The 22,294-nt window shown below is 36.0% G+C and overlaps 1 protein-coding gene across 6 annotated transcripts in view; it reads right to left on the bottom strand.

Annotated features, from left to right (window-relative positions):
* Window positions 1-22,294, bottom strand: part of LOC135221806 (uncharacterized) — a 938,326-nt gene that overhangs the window by 19,347 nt on the left and 896,685 nt on the right. For 4 of the 6 annotated variants that reach the window (XM_064259684.1, XM_064259685.1, XM_064259681.1 and 1 more), the window contains 3 exons: window positions 18,241-18,339; window positions 9,215-9,362; window positions 2,660-2,760 (listed from right to left, as the gene is read on the bottom strand). In XM_064259684.1, the coding sequence (XP_064115754.1) occupies window positions 2,660-2,760; window positions 9,215-9,362; window positions 18,241-18,339 (348 nt within the window). Of the gene's footprint in view, window positions 1-2,659; window positions 2,761-8,144; window positions 8,293-9,214; window positions 9,363-18,240; window positions 18,340-22,294 lie in introns of all 6 variants that reach the window. The other 2 variants (XM_064259683.1, XM_064259680.1) reach the window with 1 other exon arrangement.

Here is a 22,294-nt window from a genome sequence, read left to right on the forward strand (position 1 = left end):
GGTCTTTTAAAAAGCTACACTTTCTGATTGCAGTTCCGCTTCTTCCGCTTATTTTCACTTTATATGACCTGTTAACTATGTATCTCTTCCTCCTTGGAGTGCTGCGCTCTCTGTCACATAGTTTCCGTCCTGTGGAAAATGACTCGTCACATTCTCTGCACATTCTACAGGTTTTTTATTTGCTGTTTCCACAGCTCTCATTCAGCGGTAGTCTAACACTTACGAAATGTATAAACGTACACGATACATTTCCCCGGAAATCCTTAAAAATTCTCCATTCAATTTTCAAATCATTTATCGGCTCCAACACCAGCAATAGCGAAAGAATTCTATCACTGCAGTGATAATACTGATATTACCACACAACCCGAATCTAACAAGTCTTTAATATAACACCAGCTCTAAATTTTGTCTAGAGAAAGAATTTCGGACTATGACCTAGAACGCAAATCTACATTCTCGCCACTACGAGAATCATAATTCAGTTTTTCATATTATGTCCAAGATATATTCATATAACCTTTCCCTTAAAAATAGACAGAAACTTTACGGTCTTCATAAAAAAAAACATTTAAACAGATTTTGAAACATCCGTAAAAGGGGCGTTTTCTCTGTCTCGAACTTCATTTTGGGAAACAAAACAGCTGCAGCATTTAATGTTCTAGAGTCGTTTCTATGAGAATGAGCATGATTATGCAAGGGGCATCCAACCCTAGCTGCCTAACTAGTTTTCTTCCGAGTAAAAACAAGATTTAGCTCTAAAAAGATCTTATACAAACCTTCGTATCATCTCCGGAACAATGAGCCACCTCACATTTACATAGTTAGGCCTATGAAAATACAATATATATACATATAATATATTCGTACACGTATATATGCATACATAACTGCGTGAACTGTTAAGAGGTAGTGTAACTGATGTGAAATATCTATTTTTCAACCTGAGGTGCGCTGGTAAAACGTACATACTGAAATAAGTATAAAACTTTTACATAAACTGACTGGATAGCTATTGGAACCCAATAAAAACGAGGAAACGAATAAATCATCAAAACAAAATCTAACGGCTTCAGGGCAATCCCCGTAATTCCACCACACTAAGCGAAACTATAACTAACCAGCGAAGAAATTTATGACAACAATGATATACAATGAAAAATGTGTAAAAAGCACAGGGGAGAAATGGCTCAGGAATAAATGAATAAATCATGAAATTTAGGCTGTAGAGCCTAGCATTTGGGCACTTTCAGCCATTCAGCGCTTAGGAGGGAGTTGGAGAGCCTGAATTTGGTAAAGAGACCCAAAAAGTAAACAAAATGGTGCACAAAGATCTAATGGTGAAAAAGAAGAAAACTCCAGTTATAATAAGTAGTAGCAGTCAGAGATGTTGGACAGCAAGATGACTGAAAGGAAACTGGAATAGATGTAAAGTAAAAGGCTAAAAGGTGGGTGGAACACTTGTCGTATCAAGTAATTAGTTCAATAAAAAGAATGGAATACAATGAATCAGCGTTTATGCTTCAGACTTCATCCACTGAAAGCAGAACTAGGTCTTATTACCACATACTGAAATCGAAAATAATGAGATACCTATTAGCAAGAGCACCTAATAATAATAATACTAGTAAAATAATAATAAAGTTGAAGACTACTTGAAGAAAAACTTACAAAGTTGTGCGACATTTTAAAATATAGACAGTGTGTTTTCCAGAATAATACGCGAATTGTATTTCATAAAATGTGTAGCACTCTTTCATATGGCAATTCTACGCCGAGCTGGTCTTCCATCCCTAGACATAATCGAATGAAACAACAGTAACAGTTATTCTTTTATTATTATTATTATTTTTTTTTTTTGGCGACAACATTGGCTGGGAAAACCAATCAGGTTTGTTTCGCTTGAGACAAACTGGATTATCAGGGAATAAACAGTTGAGTATTAGATGTTTGGGTGCTTAACGATGTAACTTAGTTTGATCACAATTCTAAAGTAATCAGATCGCTTTTTTTTCTACAACAAAGATTCGGATCCATCCGAAAATAAGTAAAACATATATAGATAATAAAATTTGACAAATGATAAGGCAAACAAACAAAAGAGAGAACGATCTAACTACTTTGGATTCTAGTGTGATAAAATCAACGGTTCCAGCGTTAAACAAACCACGTCTCATCAACTGTTTATTGCTTGACGATTCAATTTCTGCTTTCCTTTCCTTTTGTTCTGTTTCAAGTTTTATTCTAATAGCACCATCCGGGTAAGTCAATCTTTTAGTGCCATGATGTTTTATTATTTAAAATGTGTTATCATTTTTAACGAATTTAGGTAGTAGTTTAATCCGTGTTTTAATATGTAATATTCTTTAGTCAACTTCCTGTATACAGTCTTCAGCCTTGAAAATGAAACGATCATATTTTTCTATGGTAAATCAAGATAAAGAAAACAATAAACTTGTTGTATGTTAATAAAAAATAAAGTTACTGAAGATTTTCACAAAAAGTGTTTCGGACAAATTTAATCGGAAAAGCTCTCATTTGCGATTCATCACCAAAGAAGGGAGAGAGCAGTGCAGTCAACTTACCAAAACCGCTGCTGCTCTGCAAAAGAAGTGAAATAGTGAGTAGAACGAGAATACACTCAGACTGTTCCACTGACCTTGTGATGAACCTCTTTCAGATGTCTCTGCAAGGCGGCTCTGGATCCGAGAATCTTGAAGCACAGTTTGCACTGGAACTCACGTAAAACCTCTGCCATGTCTGCATAATAAAAGGCATAGAAGGATCGCCATAAGATCATTAGTATTTAACCGACGAAGGAGCATCGTGGGGAGCATCTTCTTAACGGAGGAGAAGGGGAGTGGGGAGGGGGGAGGGGGGGATAAGGTGTTTGTGCGACAAAGGATAAACGGGTGAGTTGAGGATGTGAGAGCTAAACAAAAACAAAAACAAAAACTTTTGGGGATACAGATTTTAATGGTGTTGACAACTGGACAAGCAAGAAAATGATTCAAAAATGAAATGACTTTAGTTGTGCCGGTTACGGTTTGATAAAGCAGGCTGCTTAGTTCATCGACAGCCAAGGTTGGGAAAGAAAGTAATACATAGGAGTGCTTCAAAATGCTTTTTTGACTTTGCATGATCAACTTTTTAGTCCAGATATATTACTATGGAGAATATATCTGAAACTAGTAGTGCTTATTGCCGAGACTGTTTTAGCAGGTCGTGTGAAATGAATGACAAACACAAACTAAGGAATTACGTAAGATATGAAAATAAATGTCGGAGTATAATTAGAGGAATTAAACGAGCGTTTGTGACAAGTAAGTATACACATTAAAATGGCTATTTCAACATGTGGTTATTCATAATATCGGGTAAATAAAGGTGTTAGGTTAAACTAGAACGAAACAGAACTTATGAGAGCGGGAAATTACTCTAATAGTCTGTGAGAGAGAGAGAGAGAGAGAGAGAGAGAGAGAGAGAGAGAGAGAGAGAGAGAGAGAGAGTCTTGTAATGTAAAATCTACTAAAAATGACCCCTCAGTATCACGCATTTAATTTTTTCCAGTTTTGCACAATACTCTTGAAACTGAATTATACGAGGCAATTTCTCCCGAAGGATAATAAAGGGAATGTATAATTCAGAATTATATGCAAAACACATTATCCGCGCCTGCTGAAGTACCTACTGTATTGTATTTGAGAAAAAACAAAAAATTCCTGCGTTTATTGGAAAGGTAATGACACAAGAAACCAGCTGTAATAAATAGAGCAAAAGTGTGAACACACTAAACATTTCATGGTCCAACGTTCTTTGATCATGGGAGTATTGCTACGCTAAGTTCGACTTCCAAAAGAGCAAATCGTCTCGGTAACGACAAATAATACCACTGTTGAAGAACAGCAGTAATTTGCAACTCTGCAATCCGCTCCCTGCTATCATTTCAGACTTGTCAAAATCATTGAGTGAGCAGATATATTACTCTTATCGAGCTACTATTCGTGCAATACCACTTTGGAAAGAAATATAACAAATTCTTAACTGCACTTTATATAATTTCCCTTACAGAAATTTCTTTCTACGGGTAATAAATAATTCTCGTTAAACAAAAGAGAAACGTTAAACAGTGGTACTTTATTTATTATTTAGTCCTTTATTATTAACAACAGATAAGGAAATGGGAGGCGGTTTATGAAGGGTAAATCTTATTACTCGTTACCACTATGTATTAGTCTTGTACTGGAAGAAACGCAAATGCAAGAACGGATAGGAGAGACGAATTTTCTTTCGACTTCACCACAATGACATCTAAATTACAAGACGGCAATTTTTTTTTTTTAATATCAAAGTTGTTTAAATAGTAACGTTTGTCCCTCAAACTTCGTACGCAAAGAAGTTGGCGTAGCCTAGCATTTCCAAGTAAAACACGCGCTGGATACACCTAGGATAAACACTTCTAACAATGTAATTATGCTTTCCAAAAGCATCATGCATTTTTGACGGAAGGTATCCTCATTAACACGTCAGGATTCTAATCAAACGGGTGTCATTCAGCGAACTCAAAACTATAATTGCCTCTATTAACTACAAATCACTCACTTGTCAGACAACTGCTTTTTTGGCGAGAATAATTATCATTTGAGTGATTAAATAAAACATATGGTATATAACTATGAATTTTAAGGTTTGGGTGATTAACTATCTCGACCTTAAACGTTTGCTATCGCATTAAATTTTGAAAATAAAAAACCTATTTTAATTTAGTGTTTGAGCAAAGTTATTTCTAGAGTCTAGACTATTGCGAGGTTCTCTAGTAAAGATGAAACTAAGGCCTAGCTTAACAGTCCAGTCTGTACAAGTGAGACTATTTTTTTTTATCACAATAAGATACCATTTTCTCTTTTGTGCTCTCTGCACAAAACTGACGCTTTTGATAAACGAATCTACAGCATTTAAAATCTTCGGACTGGCAAGGCTTTCACAATAAAATACATTTCACAGGAGGTTGGTTGATCCTTATGCTAAAAAGTCAATTGTTTAATCATATTACACTCAGTTAATTTTACTGTCTTTAACAAAGCATCCTGAAATACGGAAAAGAGGGTCGAAACAATGAAAACTATTCTAAACAATGGCGTATTTCTACAGTAACAAAGGAATCTGCTCTCGCTCAATCAGAGAGAAACAATTACAAGAAAATACTTTGTTGACTTTCATACAGTATTTGGGGTGGATTAGTCTAATGTTCCACAATGAACATCATGTTACGTCCAACGATTAGAGACCTGGAATATTTATAATATTTTGGATACAAAGTCTACCGATAACGAATCATCGAGGTGGATATGTTATTTGAGGCCTTTTGCAGAGGACTGTCGAAATTCATTTTAATACGATCCAAAGTGTAAAGCAAAAATTTCGGAAAGCCAGAAGAATTAAACGTACTCACTCTCGGAAACATTTATTACTTAAATGAAGCATTAAAGTATAAAATGTATAGCAAAACCACGAGAGGCTAAAAAAACGGGACGAAAAATGGAAAAAAAGTATGATTCAATAAAAAGAAAAGAAAGTAAGGAAAAAAGTTCAGTTCAAGGTGGAGAGAACAAAGAACAGGGATATAAGCCGAAGAGGAAATTCGTTTTGAATAAAAAATTAGGACGATTTTATTTGTGGAACCGAACAAAAAGAACACAGGACTTGTTAACATAAAATAGCTTCAAGAAAGGGATGCATTAACAATGAATAACAAAACGGACTTGAAAAATCAGTTCCTCTCTACAAGAACAAAACAGAGGCAAAATAGTAAATCTTTTTTAAATACATTGAGAAAACAGTCTCAGTGTACAATACCATTTTCGAAACTAAATGTTATGAATAATAATAATAATAATAATAATAATAATAATAATAATAATAATAATAATATAATAATAACACACACATGTAAGGAAAGGACTGTGAAACAGCACATTAAACGGGAAGGTGAGTAATTTGAACATTAAGTCATAATGAAATTGAACATGAATACAGTTATTAAGGCATAACCAAATTCTAGGCATTGGAGTTGGGCTCAAGAAAATATAAAGATGATTATAATGAAAGCAGACACCTTACCTTGAAAATCTGAACATATAAATTTCAATCTAATTCTGTTTCATACTATGTGGACTAATTTCAGTTTCTGAGAGACTTCAGTGTCTTCTAAAATCCTAGGCTATTTTAAGAAGAGCCCATTTCAAAACTAAGTTAAAAAAGAATCCTGATACAGTGTTGTGATGCAATTGTTAGTTAAGTTCTAACTTCGATCTTTGACTGCATTATTAAGGTTTCCTACTTGGCGCTAAAACCACAGGCTGATTTTGCTTTGTGTATCTCCTCTTTTAGCTTCAAGTAAGCTTTCCTACTATCGTGCTAAAATATGGTTTCATTTTATATCCTTTAATGTAATTATAATTATATTATCTCTTGGGACAAACTAGAGGTCATCCTTGTTTCCTACCATCACTCCCTATTCCTTTTCATGATAACACAAAAGAAAATTGAGGAGATAAACATCGAAAAGTAGCCTCTAAGTAAGACAAGGACTCTTAGACACATCTTAAAAGTTTCAAGTGTGGCGAATATATCAACATAGTGAAACTCACTATACCAGGATTCTAACAGCCTCCAATGCCTACTGTCTGAGTGGTGGAGGGGTAAAGAAAGAAGTATCAAAAGTTATACATAATCATATATCACAACATGTCAATAAATGCGGATATATCAAGTCGTCGTGGGAGGGATTTCAGGAAATCACATATCACTTATAACCAACATCACCTTAAATTAGCTGACGTCTTATTGAAGGTGTGTTTGTGGAACCAACCAATTCAAATATCAGATATAATTCTAGCAACTATTCTTTGCAACAAATGCTTTGAATGCAAGACTACATAATTTTATCGTGAGGTCCAAATCTTTAGTTCTTTCCACACACAGACCCACCAACAAATGTCAATATTTATTAACTAAACATTTTTCTTTATCCTTTACACATCAGTTTTCCTCTTCTGGTAGCATAACTACCTGTGCCATTCACTGCTATTTCCAGAAACTCTACATTTACTCTGGTGATATTAATGACAGCTGCTTACATAAGGGCATCTAATGGAAAAATTTTTGCTGCTTTAGTAGCCAACTAAGACTACAATCAACTAGCCTACTAAATGACTGCAACTAATAATATTATATATAACCCCTAATTACCACTAGGATCTTAATCTATGAAAAATTAGTGATCTGTGCCTCCTGTCTTGTTACTAGGTAAAAAAAAATAAGAAGGCAACAAATACAAATTAGCAGTATTTCTTTCTTGAAAAAATCAGACTGGCAAAGACTTTTTGTAAAAAGTGACGCTGGAATTCCAAAGGTTCATTATTTTATAAAATTATTGTTTGAAAAAAAGTAATTTAATACCGAGAAGGAAAAATATTCCTCATGCTAAGAAAGAGTTTTAATTGCTGAAAACCGTCATAATTAAGTCAAAAAACAACAAAGAGAAGCCGGTATTTCAAATGACATAAACATAGTTATCGTGAATGAATAATATTGATAATTAAAAAAATTAAAAAAAAGAACATGTGGTGTTCAATACAATGAAAAGTGCTAATAGAATATACATAATGAACAAGGGAATCTTCCATCATTTTAGTTCCAAATGAAATGAAAATAAACCATGCAGCAAATCGAAATCCGGACAAGATGATCAATGCACGTTGATTAAAACCATTGTTCCGTTGATTATGAGTAGTTACAGTGAGCTTATTATAGACTTCTTGTACTGTGAAAAAATATAAAATGCAAAATAAAAGGGACAGACCCAGAAGGTATGAAAAACTGGAATTTATCATGCAAGTAAAAAGGAAGAATGGGTTATATAATATATATTCTCTTCTTTTGCTTCCATAGTGACATCCCAGCCTTTCTCGATCTCCTTCCTGCTGCGCTGTCACTAAGGGTAGTGGGAAACAAGAAGTCCTACTTCTCAGACTTCATTTTTCTTTCGCTTAGGACCTTGCACTCAATCGCACTCTCTTTCTCACTTCCGCTCCATTTGTCTCTACGACACTTTTATTTGGAAGGTAAGTAAAAGGACTTACCTGCATGCATGCGCTTCTGGTGCGACCGCAGGTGCTGTGGTTGACAGAACTTCTTCCCGCAGTAGTCACAGAGGGGGAAGACTCGGGCGGGATTTCGGCCGCAGGAGTAGGTCACGTGCATGTCCAGTGAATGTAGGCGCAGGAAGAACTGCTCATCATGTAACCACATACACACACGCACGCATACACAATCGCAAACAGGCGTACAAATGCGGAGTTCAAGCGCGCGTACACGCACACCATCCATTCGAATCACGCACGCGTATGAAAGAGAAAAAGAGAGACCACAATAAGGATGAGAATGATGGTCTGGTTAGGGAGAGGCAGCGGGTCATTGGAGGTCTGGCTTCAAAAAGGAAAAAGTATCCAGGTTCTGTAACAATGAGCAAAGGAGTGGACAAAGCATTGAACAATGTAACATGCAACTGCCATTGATAAAGGCGACTGCTGTCCAAATGAACCAGTTGATTCACATCAAAATATAAAAAGTACAGATGAAGAAGGATGGACTTTCATTTCCTTGACCTCCCTAGACGCACCGCCACTCGATGCCCAGACGCTCTCGCTAGACTTGTCTCTCAGCTGGCCACTGAAACCAGGCTGGGGCAAAGCTCTGTGTACAATAAAAGAACGCTCAATGAAAGACTGGCACTGAATATGATTCTTCTATTCTTTTCATTTCACAGGAGGAGCGAAAGGAAATCTGATTGATCTGCACGATGAGACTTCAGAGCTTTTGGCCCCAACGTGGCTGACGGCCCTTACCATTAGATCGGGTCTCCTGGGGCAGTTGACGCTGCGGTAACTAGGTACAGTAAAAGTTGTGATAAGATAGATTGATATACAAATATACATATACATGTAAAAAAAAAATAAAAAATAAAAGAGATCCCACCTTCCCGCCATCATCGAAATTGTAATAGTGATAAACTTGACCTTCTCAATCTCCTAAGGATCTGACTGCCCTACATAGTGTGTTGTATCACCATCACCATCATCACCATCTTCCCCTTCCTTTCTCTCATCATCACCATCATCATCATCATCATGTCTGATTCTCGGACACTCACCACTGTGCATTCGCTTGATGTGCACCTTCAGTTTCTGAGGCTGACAGAACTTTCGGCCGCAAAAGTCGCAGAGAGGCCGCGTGCGCTGGGGGTTGGCGGCGCAGCCGTAGGTGCGGTGCATGTCCAGGTAGTTGAGGCGAAGGAAGAACTGCAACGCCACAAGCACCACGTCTACTACAGCCGCCCATATGACACACACCAGGGAAGGGAGCCCCGAGCGTGCCAGCTGATCTGGCTCGACGGAATAGAAGCCATTCGGGCCAGATGGCTAACACGCTGTGGTCTCCCAGCTGCTGTTGAGCTGCGACACCGCACCCCCAGGAACTGTGCTGCTGCCCACCATCACCATCAACATCATCATCACCAACACTACCATCACCAACACCAACACCACCACCACTGCTCGATCACCCTTATATATATAGATCATATATATATATATTACTTTATACAATGAGGCCCGCGGAAGCAAACGCGGTCTATCTTTGAATCTTTGGCTTCTAAATCAAACAAAAGGTAGTACATAAAGTGTCATGGGTCACTGTATGAGGGGATGACTGTGGTGGGAAATGATCATTGTGTCTCTATTCTGAATGAATCTATACAAAGCTTATACACTTCTGACTTTGGTCAACGTCGTAAGGGCACCGTGATTTTTATAATTATTATCATATCGCTCGTGAAACAAAGTTACTGTCGTTGTGAACGGTTCTGAGTGAATCTGTCTCGGCGTGTCCGTGAGCTTGTAAGTGAAGCAAGGTGTGGATTAACAACACTGTGGGAGTAAGTGTGGGTGTGGGTGTGTGTGTGGGTGTGAGAGTGAGTGTGGGTGTGGGTGTGGGTGTGAGTGTGGGTGTGTCAGTGAGTGCATCAGCCATGAGTCTGCTGAGCTGTGTGAACATCTTGGAATGTGGTGCAGCACAGCTCCTCTCAAAAGGGTGTGCGGCGTCCAACCACCAAAAACTGGACTCCACTGCATAGGGATGTTTTTGCCTTAATAAACTCTATTAGGATATGATTTATCTTCCATCATTCTTGCTTTAAAACTAGGTCTCTCAAGAGCTGATCGCACTTTTGTATATTATAAAAGAAAACTGATTAAGTCCTGAATTGCTTTGAGTAAGTCAAACTACTGAATTCATTAACATGTCTAAAGTTGGCAGTATGAATCAAAACTAATCATAATTGTGTAAATGCAAAAGTACATTTGTAAATAAGGTTTAATAATAAGAACCCGTACTTTAGAGCAATTGAAGAAACACACCGAGGCAAAAAAGATATATATATATATAAAAATAACAGATAAAATGCACGGGCCAATGTAATCATAATTAGCACCAAAATGCAGATAGACAGGATAATAAAAGAAGTAAAGTCGAATAATAATAATAATGATAATAATAATGATAATGATAAGAATAATAATGATGGTAATAATAATAATGATAATATAAAAAGACAAAAAACTGATACACAAGATGTACCAGAAATAGTAAATATAAAATGTATATAAACTTTGTATAAGAAAATTTAAAATCGGGTGCAAAGAATGAACGTCTGACTGTGCGAGATGGAAAAAGTCAAAAAATATTATGGAAAGGTGCATAACTTGGATTTTAACGTGCAAAAAGATGAAATAACAAGGAAATGAGATATTAACAGGGGGTGTACTGGTTGGATTTACCGGTACGTACTGGCGTATATAGAAATATATAGTATATAGATATGAGACATCGTCCGATCAATCGCTTATCTACACTGAACAAGTGTTCTCTGTTCTCTAGCCAAAGCCTAAATTCTAAGGATGTCGTTTTCTCTCTAAATCATGTGGTATGTACAAAAGCTTACTCTTTCAGTCTTTCTGTCTGTAGCTTCTGAATGTCTAGTCGAACCCACGGGATCCGCATGGCTAGCTACACCTAATTCATTATTAAAAATAAAGCAGATGAAACTAGTGTTATCTCTATGATTATCCATTATGCGAATCTAAGTTGTCCTCTAAACCCACTCTAGCAGCCGTTCTCTATGCGGGCGACAATCCTTCACCAAACAGCCAAGCACGCCATCATCGTCACCGGCCATCTTAACGACCCTGATTCACAAGCGCAAAGATGGTGGTATAGGACGCGAAGTGCCCACCCGCGTGAGGGACTTGTCCCCTTAAAAGCCTCTAGAAACTGTCAGCGCTACCACCAAGGGAATCATAAATAAGGGGCGTATGAACAATTTCGTCTGACATGACGAAGAAAAGAATGGCATCACTCCATCACTTTTTCCACCAGTCACCTGGGGTAGAGACTGATGAAGGACGTGAAGGCGCATTGCATTCAATGCTTGTCAAGACAGATAATTGCAAACAGACCCTTCAGTCACAGTGGACTCTGCATCTATTGTGTCCTGGGGAATATCATCTTGAACACCACGCCTCTCTCTGAGCTTCCATTCACTCTGGGGATTTCTTTCTCTTAGTTTTCTTTGTTTTTCTAAGCCACTCTTTCCACAGGGGCAAAATGACTTTGGTGGAAAGAGGAACAATGAGGACTACGGCTTTGTTATCATTTTTGAAATGAAGGGAGAGCAACATTCAATGAGCAAATAGATAAACGTGAGGAAATTATGTAATACTGAAGACATGCCTTTGAATGGTTAACGTATGAAATATGCCTCATGGTTCCTCCGATCCTCGCATTTACTTCTGAGATTGAATTTGTTCACCTGAAGTCAGCAGTCGATGGAATGAAGTGTCCACCGGAGGCAGCAGATCTATCTACCCCTAGTGGTCATTCCACGACCACTACAATGATGGCAAACAAGAGGTTTCTATCAACAAGGCTAAAAGATCTTTCCTTAATATTATTTGAGCCACTGAGTCGTTTTCATAGTCCTCCATCTTCTTCACCTCCTCCTCTTTTTGGCAGCTCTTACTCAAAGGCCCCAGGATGACCTTAATCTAGCGCAGCGTCTAAGCTAAAGCAACGACACCAATAACATTCATTTCTAACCGAACTCAGGAGCTCGAAATTGGGGCACAGCCGGGTTGCTACAGTCACTATACCAGTCCACGGTCCACAACCCAGGTCCTACAGTTACCAGTCCACGACCTCTAGTCACAGGCTAGCAATTTTAATTTCTTGATGAATGAATATTCCTTTCAATACATTTCTTGCTAATCTTCAAAATGAAATGATTACGTTACCACTAATCGTATATCAGAAAAAACTAGAATGATCAAAATCAATAAAAATCAAGCGTTTGCTCCTCATTCGTATATTATATTATTGTCTACGAGAACCGGCCAATAAGTAACGTTATCAGACTCTTCAATTGTTTTCTGCAGTGACTGACATATTCGTGAAATTCAAAGAAAACACTCTGAGGTATGTTCACTTCAGTTATAAGGATGAAATATGTCACATAAAAGATTTAAATTCTGTACAATAACCTAATAAAGCTATGAGAATGCCCACACCTCAGTTTCTGCAGGTGCTGGCCAAATGAACACAAATTGATGGCTACGAAAAAAAATGCAATCCCACAAATCATTTCAGTGGTAGTAATATAGTTGTTAATTAGGTTTGCAATTTTTAATTACCAAGGTACAGCGAAGAGCACAGGGCTGAAAGACGGTTACATCAGAGAAAGGATTCTTCCACGATTTATTAAAATGTCCATGTCAATCACCGAAAATAATGACATGAATTTTCATCATTTTTTTCCGAGTTAATGCAGTGCATGATTAATGTCTGATCTCCTGTTTCAGTCAGAATATGCAGTTCATTTTGGTTGTAAAATGAGATATTAGTCTCGGTCAGGTACAATGGCCAACGATGTTGCTATATGAAAGAGTAATTATTTTCATCAACCGTATTATTTTCCAATGATTTGATAATTACAGATTTAGTCTTTCGTCACTGTCTCCTTCAAAGGACTGCTTGCAGCAAAACTCCCCAGCTGTGGATGGCTATTTTTGAGAAACAGGAAAAGAAAAAAATGAACTTCCTCTCTTGCATTAATGGAACATCTCGTATTTCCCTTTGTATCATGTAAAAGGATAAGTGAAAACTAGCCTTACAGTGGCATATTAAATAACAAAACACTAATACTATAGAGGTAACGGAGCCATTCAATTACCGACCACAATAGGAGAGGATGACTTTATTTCAAGAGATAATTAATCACATAAATTTGAAATGCCCTTCTTAGACATCAACTTTTTTGGCCGGGGGGTTAGGTCACCGTTGCATGAAAGGATACCACATCCCTTCCTTATGTTTTTCGGACAAGGAACAAACAAGTATTCAAGGCAGAGACAGGAGGTGGGGAGAGAGACAGAGAGAGATTCGTATTGCTGCATTTACATCGTTACAAACTGTGGACACGACGGCGTCTTGCATAGAAGACGCCGCTCGCTGGTGACGTCTGGCTGTGCCCCAACCTAGAACATCGTTTGCTGGATGCCTATTGTGTGGCCTGTGGCTAAGATTCATCTTAATTCAAGGACTACACTGCTGAGATGACATGGTGTGTATTCATCATCATTATCATCATAAGCATATATCAAGTCTTATTCACTGTGAATCATGAAAATTGAATGGAAGGTCCCGGATGGACCCTGGTGGAGCCTGGAGGACCTCGCCCGTGGTCCTGGACTGAGCCTAAACACGGAGTTTCTGTGAGAGCAGCGTGCGTGCGGCCGGGACTGGTCGGTCGCTCCTAACACTCTACCTTGCACGTGGAAGAGCCACCGCCCAGAGTGACGTGGGCAGCGGCCTAAGCAAGGAGAAGGACCAGGAGGAGGAATCAGGAGGAGGAACAGGAATAAGGTTATATAAATGTAGACGATTATACTGTATATATACGAATATATATACACATGCAGATGCAGTGCTTGGGGGGAACTCACAGAGATCCTTTTCATCACTTTCCCCTACACCCAGTCAGTCCCTTTGCCCATCCAATGACACCTTTCTTTGCGATCCTACATATTCATCCCTCCATCCACCCCACCTCCCTCCCTCCCTCCCTCCCTCCCTCCTTGCCCCATAAAAGTAACAGAAAACCATTAATGAGAGAGATGATGTTAAAAAATAAAATGAGAGAATGCAAAATCGGTTTTAAATTAAATTATATTTGATAAATACTTTTTATACGTGGAAAAACCTTTTAGTACCAAAGAACATCCAAAATGCCACTGAAGAAGCGAAACTATCATAGGGGAAGGGGAGGGAGGAGCCTTTTCAAACGTGAACCTGAAAATGTACATCAACACCAACAATGAAGATTCGAGTGATCATGAACAAATTAATATTTATGGTATATATAGAACACAGTATTGAAGGGGGAATCACATTACATTACTTTCCTCTGGCTAGTCAAGGAATCGTTTTCACAGACTTGCTAAAGAAGATAAGGCCTTATGGAAGAAGAAAGAGGGCTTAATTTCTTTTCATCGATGACACATCCTTATTCTTACAAGAAAATATTTCAGACTGACAAAATCTTAATTATAATTGTAAGCTAGATTAACTTTAGTCAATAAAAAAATAATTTTTTTGCATGGAAAAAAGAGCAAAGCAAAATTTTCATGAACTGACCGTTATGAAAAATATTATTATTATTATTATTATTCTTATGGTACATACTGTCAGTAGATCTGGATTAAACTTAAGGAAAGAATGAATTGGCATTAAATCTAATCCTCTAAGCTTGGCGGATCTCATAACAATTAATCAGATCCAACCAAGGACATCACATGAAGGCATTCCCAGAGTCATTTAAATCAGTTCGTGCGGTGAAGGACTGGTAATTCCTTTCATGGCTATCATGGCTACGTTTTAAAAAATCTTAATTCGATCAAAAGGAATTAAGAGCAGTAGAAGAAGAAGTGTAGGAATCATAATAATAATAATAATAATAATAATGATAGTAATAATAATAATAATAATAATAAGCTTCCGGGGTACGTCTTCTAAGGATCTTAACTCAAGACCAATAATAAATAATAATAATAAAAATGAAAAATTCTGTTAAGTTTTTTTTCTCTCTCTTGATAAGAAATATGTTAGACGCTATCTCGATAAAGAAATCAACCAGGGTTCCAAAAATTTATTTCATGTACATGCAAAGCAATAATTATCTCTAAAGAGCCTCCTAGTATTTTAGCAGTTCCATTACTGCGATGTTTAGAAGGAAAAAAAAATCACAAGTTCCATTCTCGATTCAAAAAATATGACTACGCTTGATGCTCATGTCATATCTAGGTAGAAAAAGTCCTCCTTTTCTCTAGGTTGCGGCTAAGAAAATATCACTTAAAAGAGTTCTTCTATTGTCATTCCTGGAGTACCTGTATCTCTACAAGATCTCGCTCTTATGTCTATGTAGCAGAATGGATGTCATTGCAAAGATGTTACGCCGTCAGTGGAAATTAGCAAATGAAATACATACGAAAATGAAAGAAATCTGAAGTCGAAAGCGCATTATCCAAGGCACTCATTTCTGGTGAGGCAAAGCTATGCCAGTCATTTTTTTTCACAGACAAGCAAAGCTTCTTTGAATGTTCTCATGTGATGATATCTATGTATGTAGTACTTCACGTTTCAATGATGAAGTAAGCTCTCATCTCTTGAATGATTACGCCTTGTTAACAGTTGAAAATGAATGACTTTTTTGTGCACAATACATAAAGCATCGACATAAGGCCGGAAATATCCAGTTTAAGGCCAGAGCACATGACGTAAAGCCAGAAAAGATTCAAGTAAGATTACATTTCAGAACTTCAGGAAAACAGAAGATAGAACTGCCTGATCAAGAGAAGGAGGCTCATTCAATCAGGACGTCTCTATCTTCCTCAATACAAGTCCAAAATAGTCTCTACAAACTAGCGTACATTCTCCATTCTAAGAATCCCACAATACAAGAGACCATTTACTTCAAGAAAAAAAAAAAGAAAAAAAAGGCGACACGTCCCTCCTTTTTATATTAGTACAAAAATAGGCTGAGCGCTAAAAAACATGTCACACTAACAGAAAGTACAAAAAATCTTCCTGAAAAATGTATAATCCCTTCGTAACGAGAATATCTACAAATTCCAAAAAATGTACTAAATGGGCATGACTGTCTCTTCTCTTTTTATATGAACTCCCTCGGATCCGCTGCGAGTGGGTGTGAGGTGATATCAAGGGATAGGTGGGAGTGGGTGACGGGCTGGGAGTATGGGCGTGCAGTGTAGCCATGCAATCATGCACATACAACTACACAATCATGCTTCATGCAAGCATCTTACTACATGCTAAATGACAGGAAGCTGATTCTCTGTTGATCGTTCAATACTGCAAAAAAATAGTGTGTGACGAGACTTTTTTTTTTATTTTATTTTCTTTTTTCTTTTTTGCAGCAACGAAAAGGAAGTTAAACAATAGTGATATCAGTCTCTTTGGTGAATAGTTTCGGTGAAATTACCAAATGGGTACAATGTAAAATACTGTAAAACATTTCTACTGGCTTTTTGTAAAGGACTTGAACTTCCACTGTTTCATATAAAAGAAGATCAGCTTCCGAGAAAAATGTTATCTATTCAAAGAAAGCACAACATACCTGGCCGGGGGAGGAAGAGATACGGAAAAAACGCACTAAACCCTTTTGCCTTTTCTGTCTTTTTCAGTTCCCTTACTTTTCACGTTTTTCTGATTTAAGGCTTTTCGCCTCAGGTTTGTAACGCATTTGCTTTTTTTTATTCAAAAATAAATGAAAAGCTTAAGACCCTGGCTTCGACTTAGTTACGTAATTTAAGAAACATTTGGTTACTTGCTTTTATTGGCTTTTTCCTTTTTAATCCTTTTTTTTTCTTTACATAAATAAATCATCTTGCTTTTTTTTCACTCTTTGATTCTTGTTATACCGTGCAAATAAAACCCAGTGAGAGGTGATACAGCAACACTGTATAGTGATGGCAAAATTGTTTTGAGAACTGGTTAACATTTCCGATTTATACCTAATGATAAAATTACTGCTCGTCAAGGTTCTTAAAAACAGGAAATGAAAGTTAAAGCAAAACATTCTTTAAATTTTCATAGTATATATAAACTTCAAAGAATCATTTTCATATTTGACATCTACCGAGAGAAAACGTGTCTCTTTTTACTTTTGAAAAAGTTAACGGCTTCATGAAGACCAGGCATGATAGCTCTACAGTTACGAGAACATAAATCTTTTGTTCTTTGTTCACAGAACAATAACAGCACCATCATTCTGGAATTCTTGTTCAGTTCTTCAATTGCTAATAATGTATCTCTAGCAATAAACTATTACACCGAAAAACTAAAAACAAACAAAACTTTGTATTTCCCGTCCATAAAAGTTCTGATTACAATTTTGTTACTTAATCCTGAGCGGGAACTTTGACGTAATATTTTACCAAGGCACAAAAATAATATATTTCAACAAGGTTTCCTTGTAGCACAATGGCTTAAAATATATATGCCTCGGCTTACAGGGCCTGTCGCGGCTCACACTGGAGCTGTGACAAAAATCTCTCTCATTTTCAAGTTTCTTTTCTACTGTAAGTGTACAGTCTAAAAAAAATAGAGAAAGACAAACACAATCGGCAAAGCCAATAATCCGTTCGAAAGCCAGTTTGTCAATTGTGATAGCAATTCTCATGGCCAAATCAATATTTAATTTTTTTCTGCTTGTTCTGTGCTCCTATAACACTGCCTCTGTCTCTTTTAGATTATTTACTTTTAGGCATTCATCTAAATCCCACGTTATAAATTTCAATTGTTTTTTTTCATGGGATAATTCTCTCGAAGCTCTTTCAGTACCTTGTTAATGCAATAAAAATGTTGTATTGCAAGAGCGTCAAAATATATATCAAATGGTGAAATAAAAGTGAAAATCCCCCTGAAACCAGGTATGCTGCTCAAGGTGTTGCAAAAGCATTACTAAATCTCATCTCATGATGTCAATATCAGGCAAGTCATGCTGTCAGGCAGGGTCATGCTTGCTCACAGGCTGGTAGGCACACCTACCTTCTTGCAGTATTGGCACTGGTAGGCCCCTCTCCCCTCGTGCTGTTCGGCTGCATGACGCATGATGTTCTCCTTCCCAAGTACCGCCAGCCCGCACACCTGTTCACAAACAGATAGCATGGATGGCATTAATAATAATAATAATAATAATAATAATAATAATAATAATAATAATAATAATAATAATAATAATAATAATAACGAACATGTGAATAACTAGGATCAAACTTAAAATGATTATCAACGCAGTGACAGACTATACTTTAATATTAATAAAATCAATCATATCTATAACTTTGAGTCAAAGGCTAATTAAACCAGAATTCACACAAAAACTTCACTGAACAACAGGAAGCACTAATAGAGCAAAATAAATAGCATTACCTGCGACAAGATAAAAGAATCTAAAGGGACCATCGTTAGACTGAATCTAAGTTCCCCTCCGGTAGAAACAGTCGAAGTTTTCTGTCATAAATCAAACATCAGGCATCTGAATGGGATTCTACGGGCTGCTCTGTGAGCAAGAACCCGTGCTGGCATAAGGCCAGCTTAATCTCAAACAACAAACAACTGAATGGGCCCAACATTTCATATGACACGTGAAAAGTTGGCAGCAGAATGTGAAATCAAGCACTGCATAGGTGTAAAAAGAATCTTAGGACTAAGCGCGTGATGCAAAACGTTTAAGTACAATTCCTAGGTAGTGTACTAAATAAATATTCATTTTCGTCATTACATAAATCAATACAAACTAACGCAGGTACTACTAAAAAATATCATGTGGCCTAATGGTTTACTTAGATTAAGTTGTTCTGTGCAAATTATTTTCAACTAAGTTTTAAAAATGTACAGTTATCTATATAGTTTACCTATGACATTGTACGCACCGAAGATAGTAAAAATTACCCGAGCATACTATACAATTTTAGAAAAGTTAGAAATCTTTCATACTTTGAAAAAACCTGGCAGTCATTACACAGAATTTCCAAACTATTACTTGCATTCCACACTTTGCCGCTGAAACAATAACTAAAAATAATTTGAAGTTCTAACATTTTAAAACCACCAATTAAAACTTACTTGTCGATCTGACGCGTGATAATTTTCTGAATTTTCAAAATTTTGCAAAATCTTACTAAGGAGACTTTAATATAGAAGGACAACATTAACAACCTAAAGAAATAAACAGAAATCCATTACTTTTCTTGCACTAAACCCACTCATCAGTGTTCCTTTTGTGACATTATAAAACATACAGCTACTTCAGATAAATAGGTTGAAAAGAACGACAGGCTTACTGAAATGCTGAAAACAATCCTGAATACTTTATCGTATCCATATTGAAGTGATTTTTATGATTTACGTTAGGAAAATAATGAAAAAAAAAATCTGTATAACAGCAATATAATTTCTCCTCTGATCAGATACTAGACAAAAAGAGTAGCGAAATCTTGGAATTAATTTCCTATTCATATTTTCATCGAAAGGGTAAAAATTGCAAATGTATCATTATTATACATACATCATTACGGCACTGCTTTCATCACATCGGGTTCATTTCCTGCAACAGTACATTTTTGCAGAAAAAAATATGTTAATTTACGAAAGAGACCAGTTCAATGGTACAGTTAACTAATATATTGCAATATCAACAGAATTATAATAAAAAATTAGAATGACTATTTATGAAAAGGGTTGAGTATATTTTCATAGAGCATTGCAATTTTAAATTGGCGCAAGGCACTAAAAACAAAGATGAAGATTACTGAATTTATTGAATTCAGTCCTGCAGCACTTGTTAAATTGAATAAAAATCATGAAAACAAGTAGGCTAGTTCGCTGAAAAGCCTATCACACAAAAGACCACTCCTCGTTTATTATAAATTCATTTGTTTTACCAGAGAGACAAAGCAATTTTTTTTTTTCAGTTTATGAAATAAATTCCAGCACCTTTACAAATGCATTACTGAATTGCATTCATTATAGCAAATGGACTACTGCACTACTGTCCCCAACATAAAAATTCTAATGATTAAATCAATTAAATCTATCAATATCCTTGTAACATGTAAACCGCCAGCATTAAATGGCTACTGCCGAATCTTGTTCCAACGATTTCGTTCTTGTAATTAGCAAAAAAAGAGAGAAAATAAATAAATAAATAAAAAAAAAAACTACTGGCTTAGTAGTCAAAATTCTCAAATTACTCGGAAGACACGACATAACTGCAAAATGTAATACATCATAATTATAAATGAAACATTATAAATAAAACTTCACGAGAATTGAACAAAAAATCCATTTTCTAAAGGGTGTTTAAACAAATACCAAACCTTACACTCTCTAAGTAAAGAAAGAGCCATTATTTGCGCAAGTGTACAGTCACAAATTGCAAAAGGAAATATTTTTTGGACATTGTATCAGGAATACTTATGGCTGTGTAACTACTGTAGTACCTCGAGGAAATTTTCTCCTACAGCATCAGATAAGCGCTTAACGAAACAGTGGCTCAAATACAAAGGAGAGAGAGAGAGAGAGAGAGAGAGAGAGAGAGAGAGAGAGAGAGAGAGAGAGAGAGAGAGAGACGAGCACACGCACATTGTAGCATTTAATAGTGTAAAATTTAACTTCAGCAACAATTGCCCATTGGACGTGACTAGAATTGTTGGGAACACCGACTTGCATTTTAGAACAGAAATGCTGCAATATAGCAATCCGCTAATTGCAAGAGAAACAGAATAATGATCAGTAGATTATCCACCACATTATAAAAAAAAATGGAAGTCTGGTGTTGAGAGAATAATGATGTTGCTTAGTATAAAAAAATTTAAACAACCACAAACAATTTTACCGGGTGTCCATAAAGTCCCAGTACCGTTAAAGCAATAAATACTTGTAATGTAACTGGGACTTTACGGACACCCTGTACAACGAACATGTTACTATACTTTTGTTTAGAAAAGCCATATACAAGTAATGCCAATAAACAAATGAAGGTTACAGAAAAAACCATTTCTCTAGTATTCAGTAAATAAAAAAAGATCATTTTAAGCATACAAATCCCGTTTTCCTCAATATACATACATACATACATACATATATATATATATATATATATATATATATATATATAGATATAGTATATATATGTATATGATATATATATATATATGTATATATAGTATATTTATATATATATATATTTTATATATATATATTTCTATATATAGATATTTTAAAGCATAGAAATCCCGTTTTCCTCATATCATACATACTACATACATCATATATATACATATATATATATATATATATATATATATGTTATATATATATATATGGATGTATTATATATATATGTATATATCTATATATATTATATTATATATATATATATATATATATATATATATATATATATTATATAAACGCATAAGAATCAGTAATGAGTGATAGAACGATAAGTTTTTCATTGACGAATATCGAGCGCAAGAATACGCAATCACATGACGAATTACGAAACAAATTTAAAGTTACCTTTATAAAAAGGTAACCACAATAAGTCCTATTATTTTGAAAGCCTATAAATGAAAGCGAAACCAACCCTGGAACTGTACATTTTGACGTTACTAACCAAATTTGCCGACCAGAATAAAGAACTGTAAGAATAAAATACTCATATCTATCAGACGTAAAAATATTAATTATATTCTCCAATACAAAATTTTTTAACTTCCCTTTTTTAATTTATTTTCTTTTATTTTTGCGAACATACAGAGCTTGCATCACCAGTCGTCATGGTTATGGTAACCTCTGACATTCAATGAATAAGTGGCGGTGTCGATTTGTTTACTTTGGTATACTCCACAGCAATAATAAACATAAAATCAAGAAATTCATCTTATAATTTATGCTCATAAACCTAAAACTAACCGGGAATTACCGTCAAATGAAGCCTCATACTAATCCCTTCTCAATCACTCATGATATGCAATGATCTCCGCGAAAGCAAACAACCGTAATCAAACGAAAAATACTCCGACTTTGAAAGAAA

Source organism: Macrobrachium nipponense, chromosome 3, assembly GCF_015104395.2.
Source record: "Macrobrachium nipponense isolate FS-2020 chromosome 3, ASM1510439v2, whole genome shotgun sequence".
Taxonomy (NCBI): Eukaryota; Metazoa; Arthropoda; class Malacostraca; order Decapoda; family Palaemonidae; genus Macrobrachium; species Macrobrachium nipponense.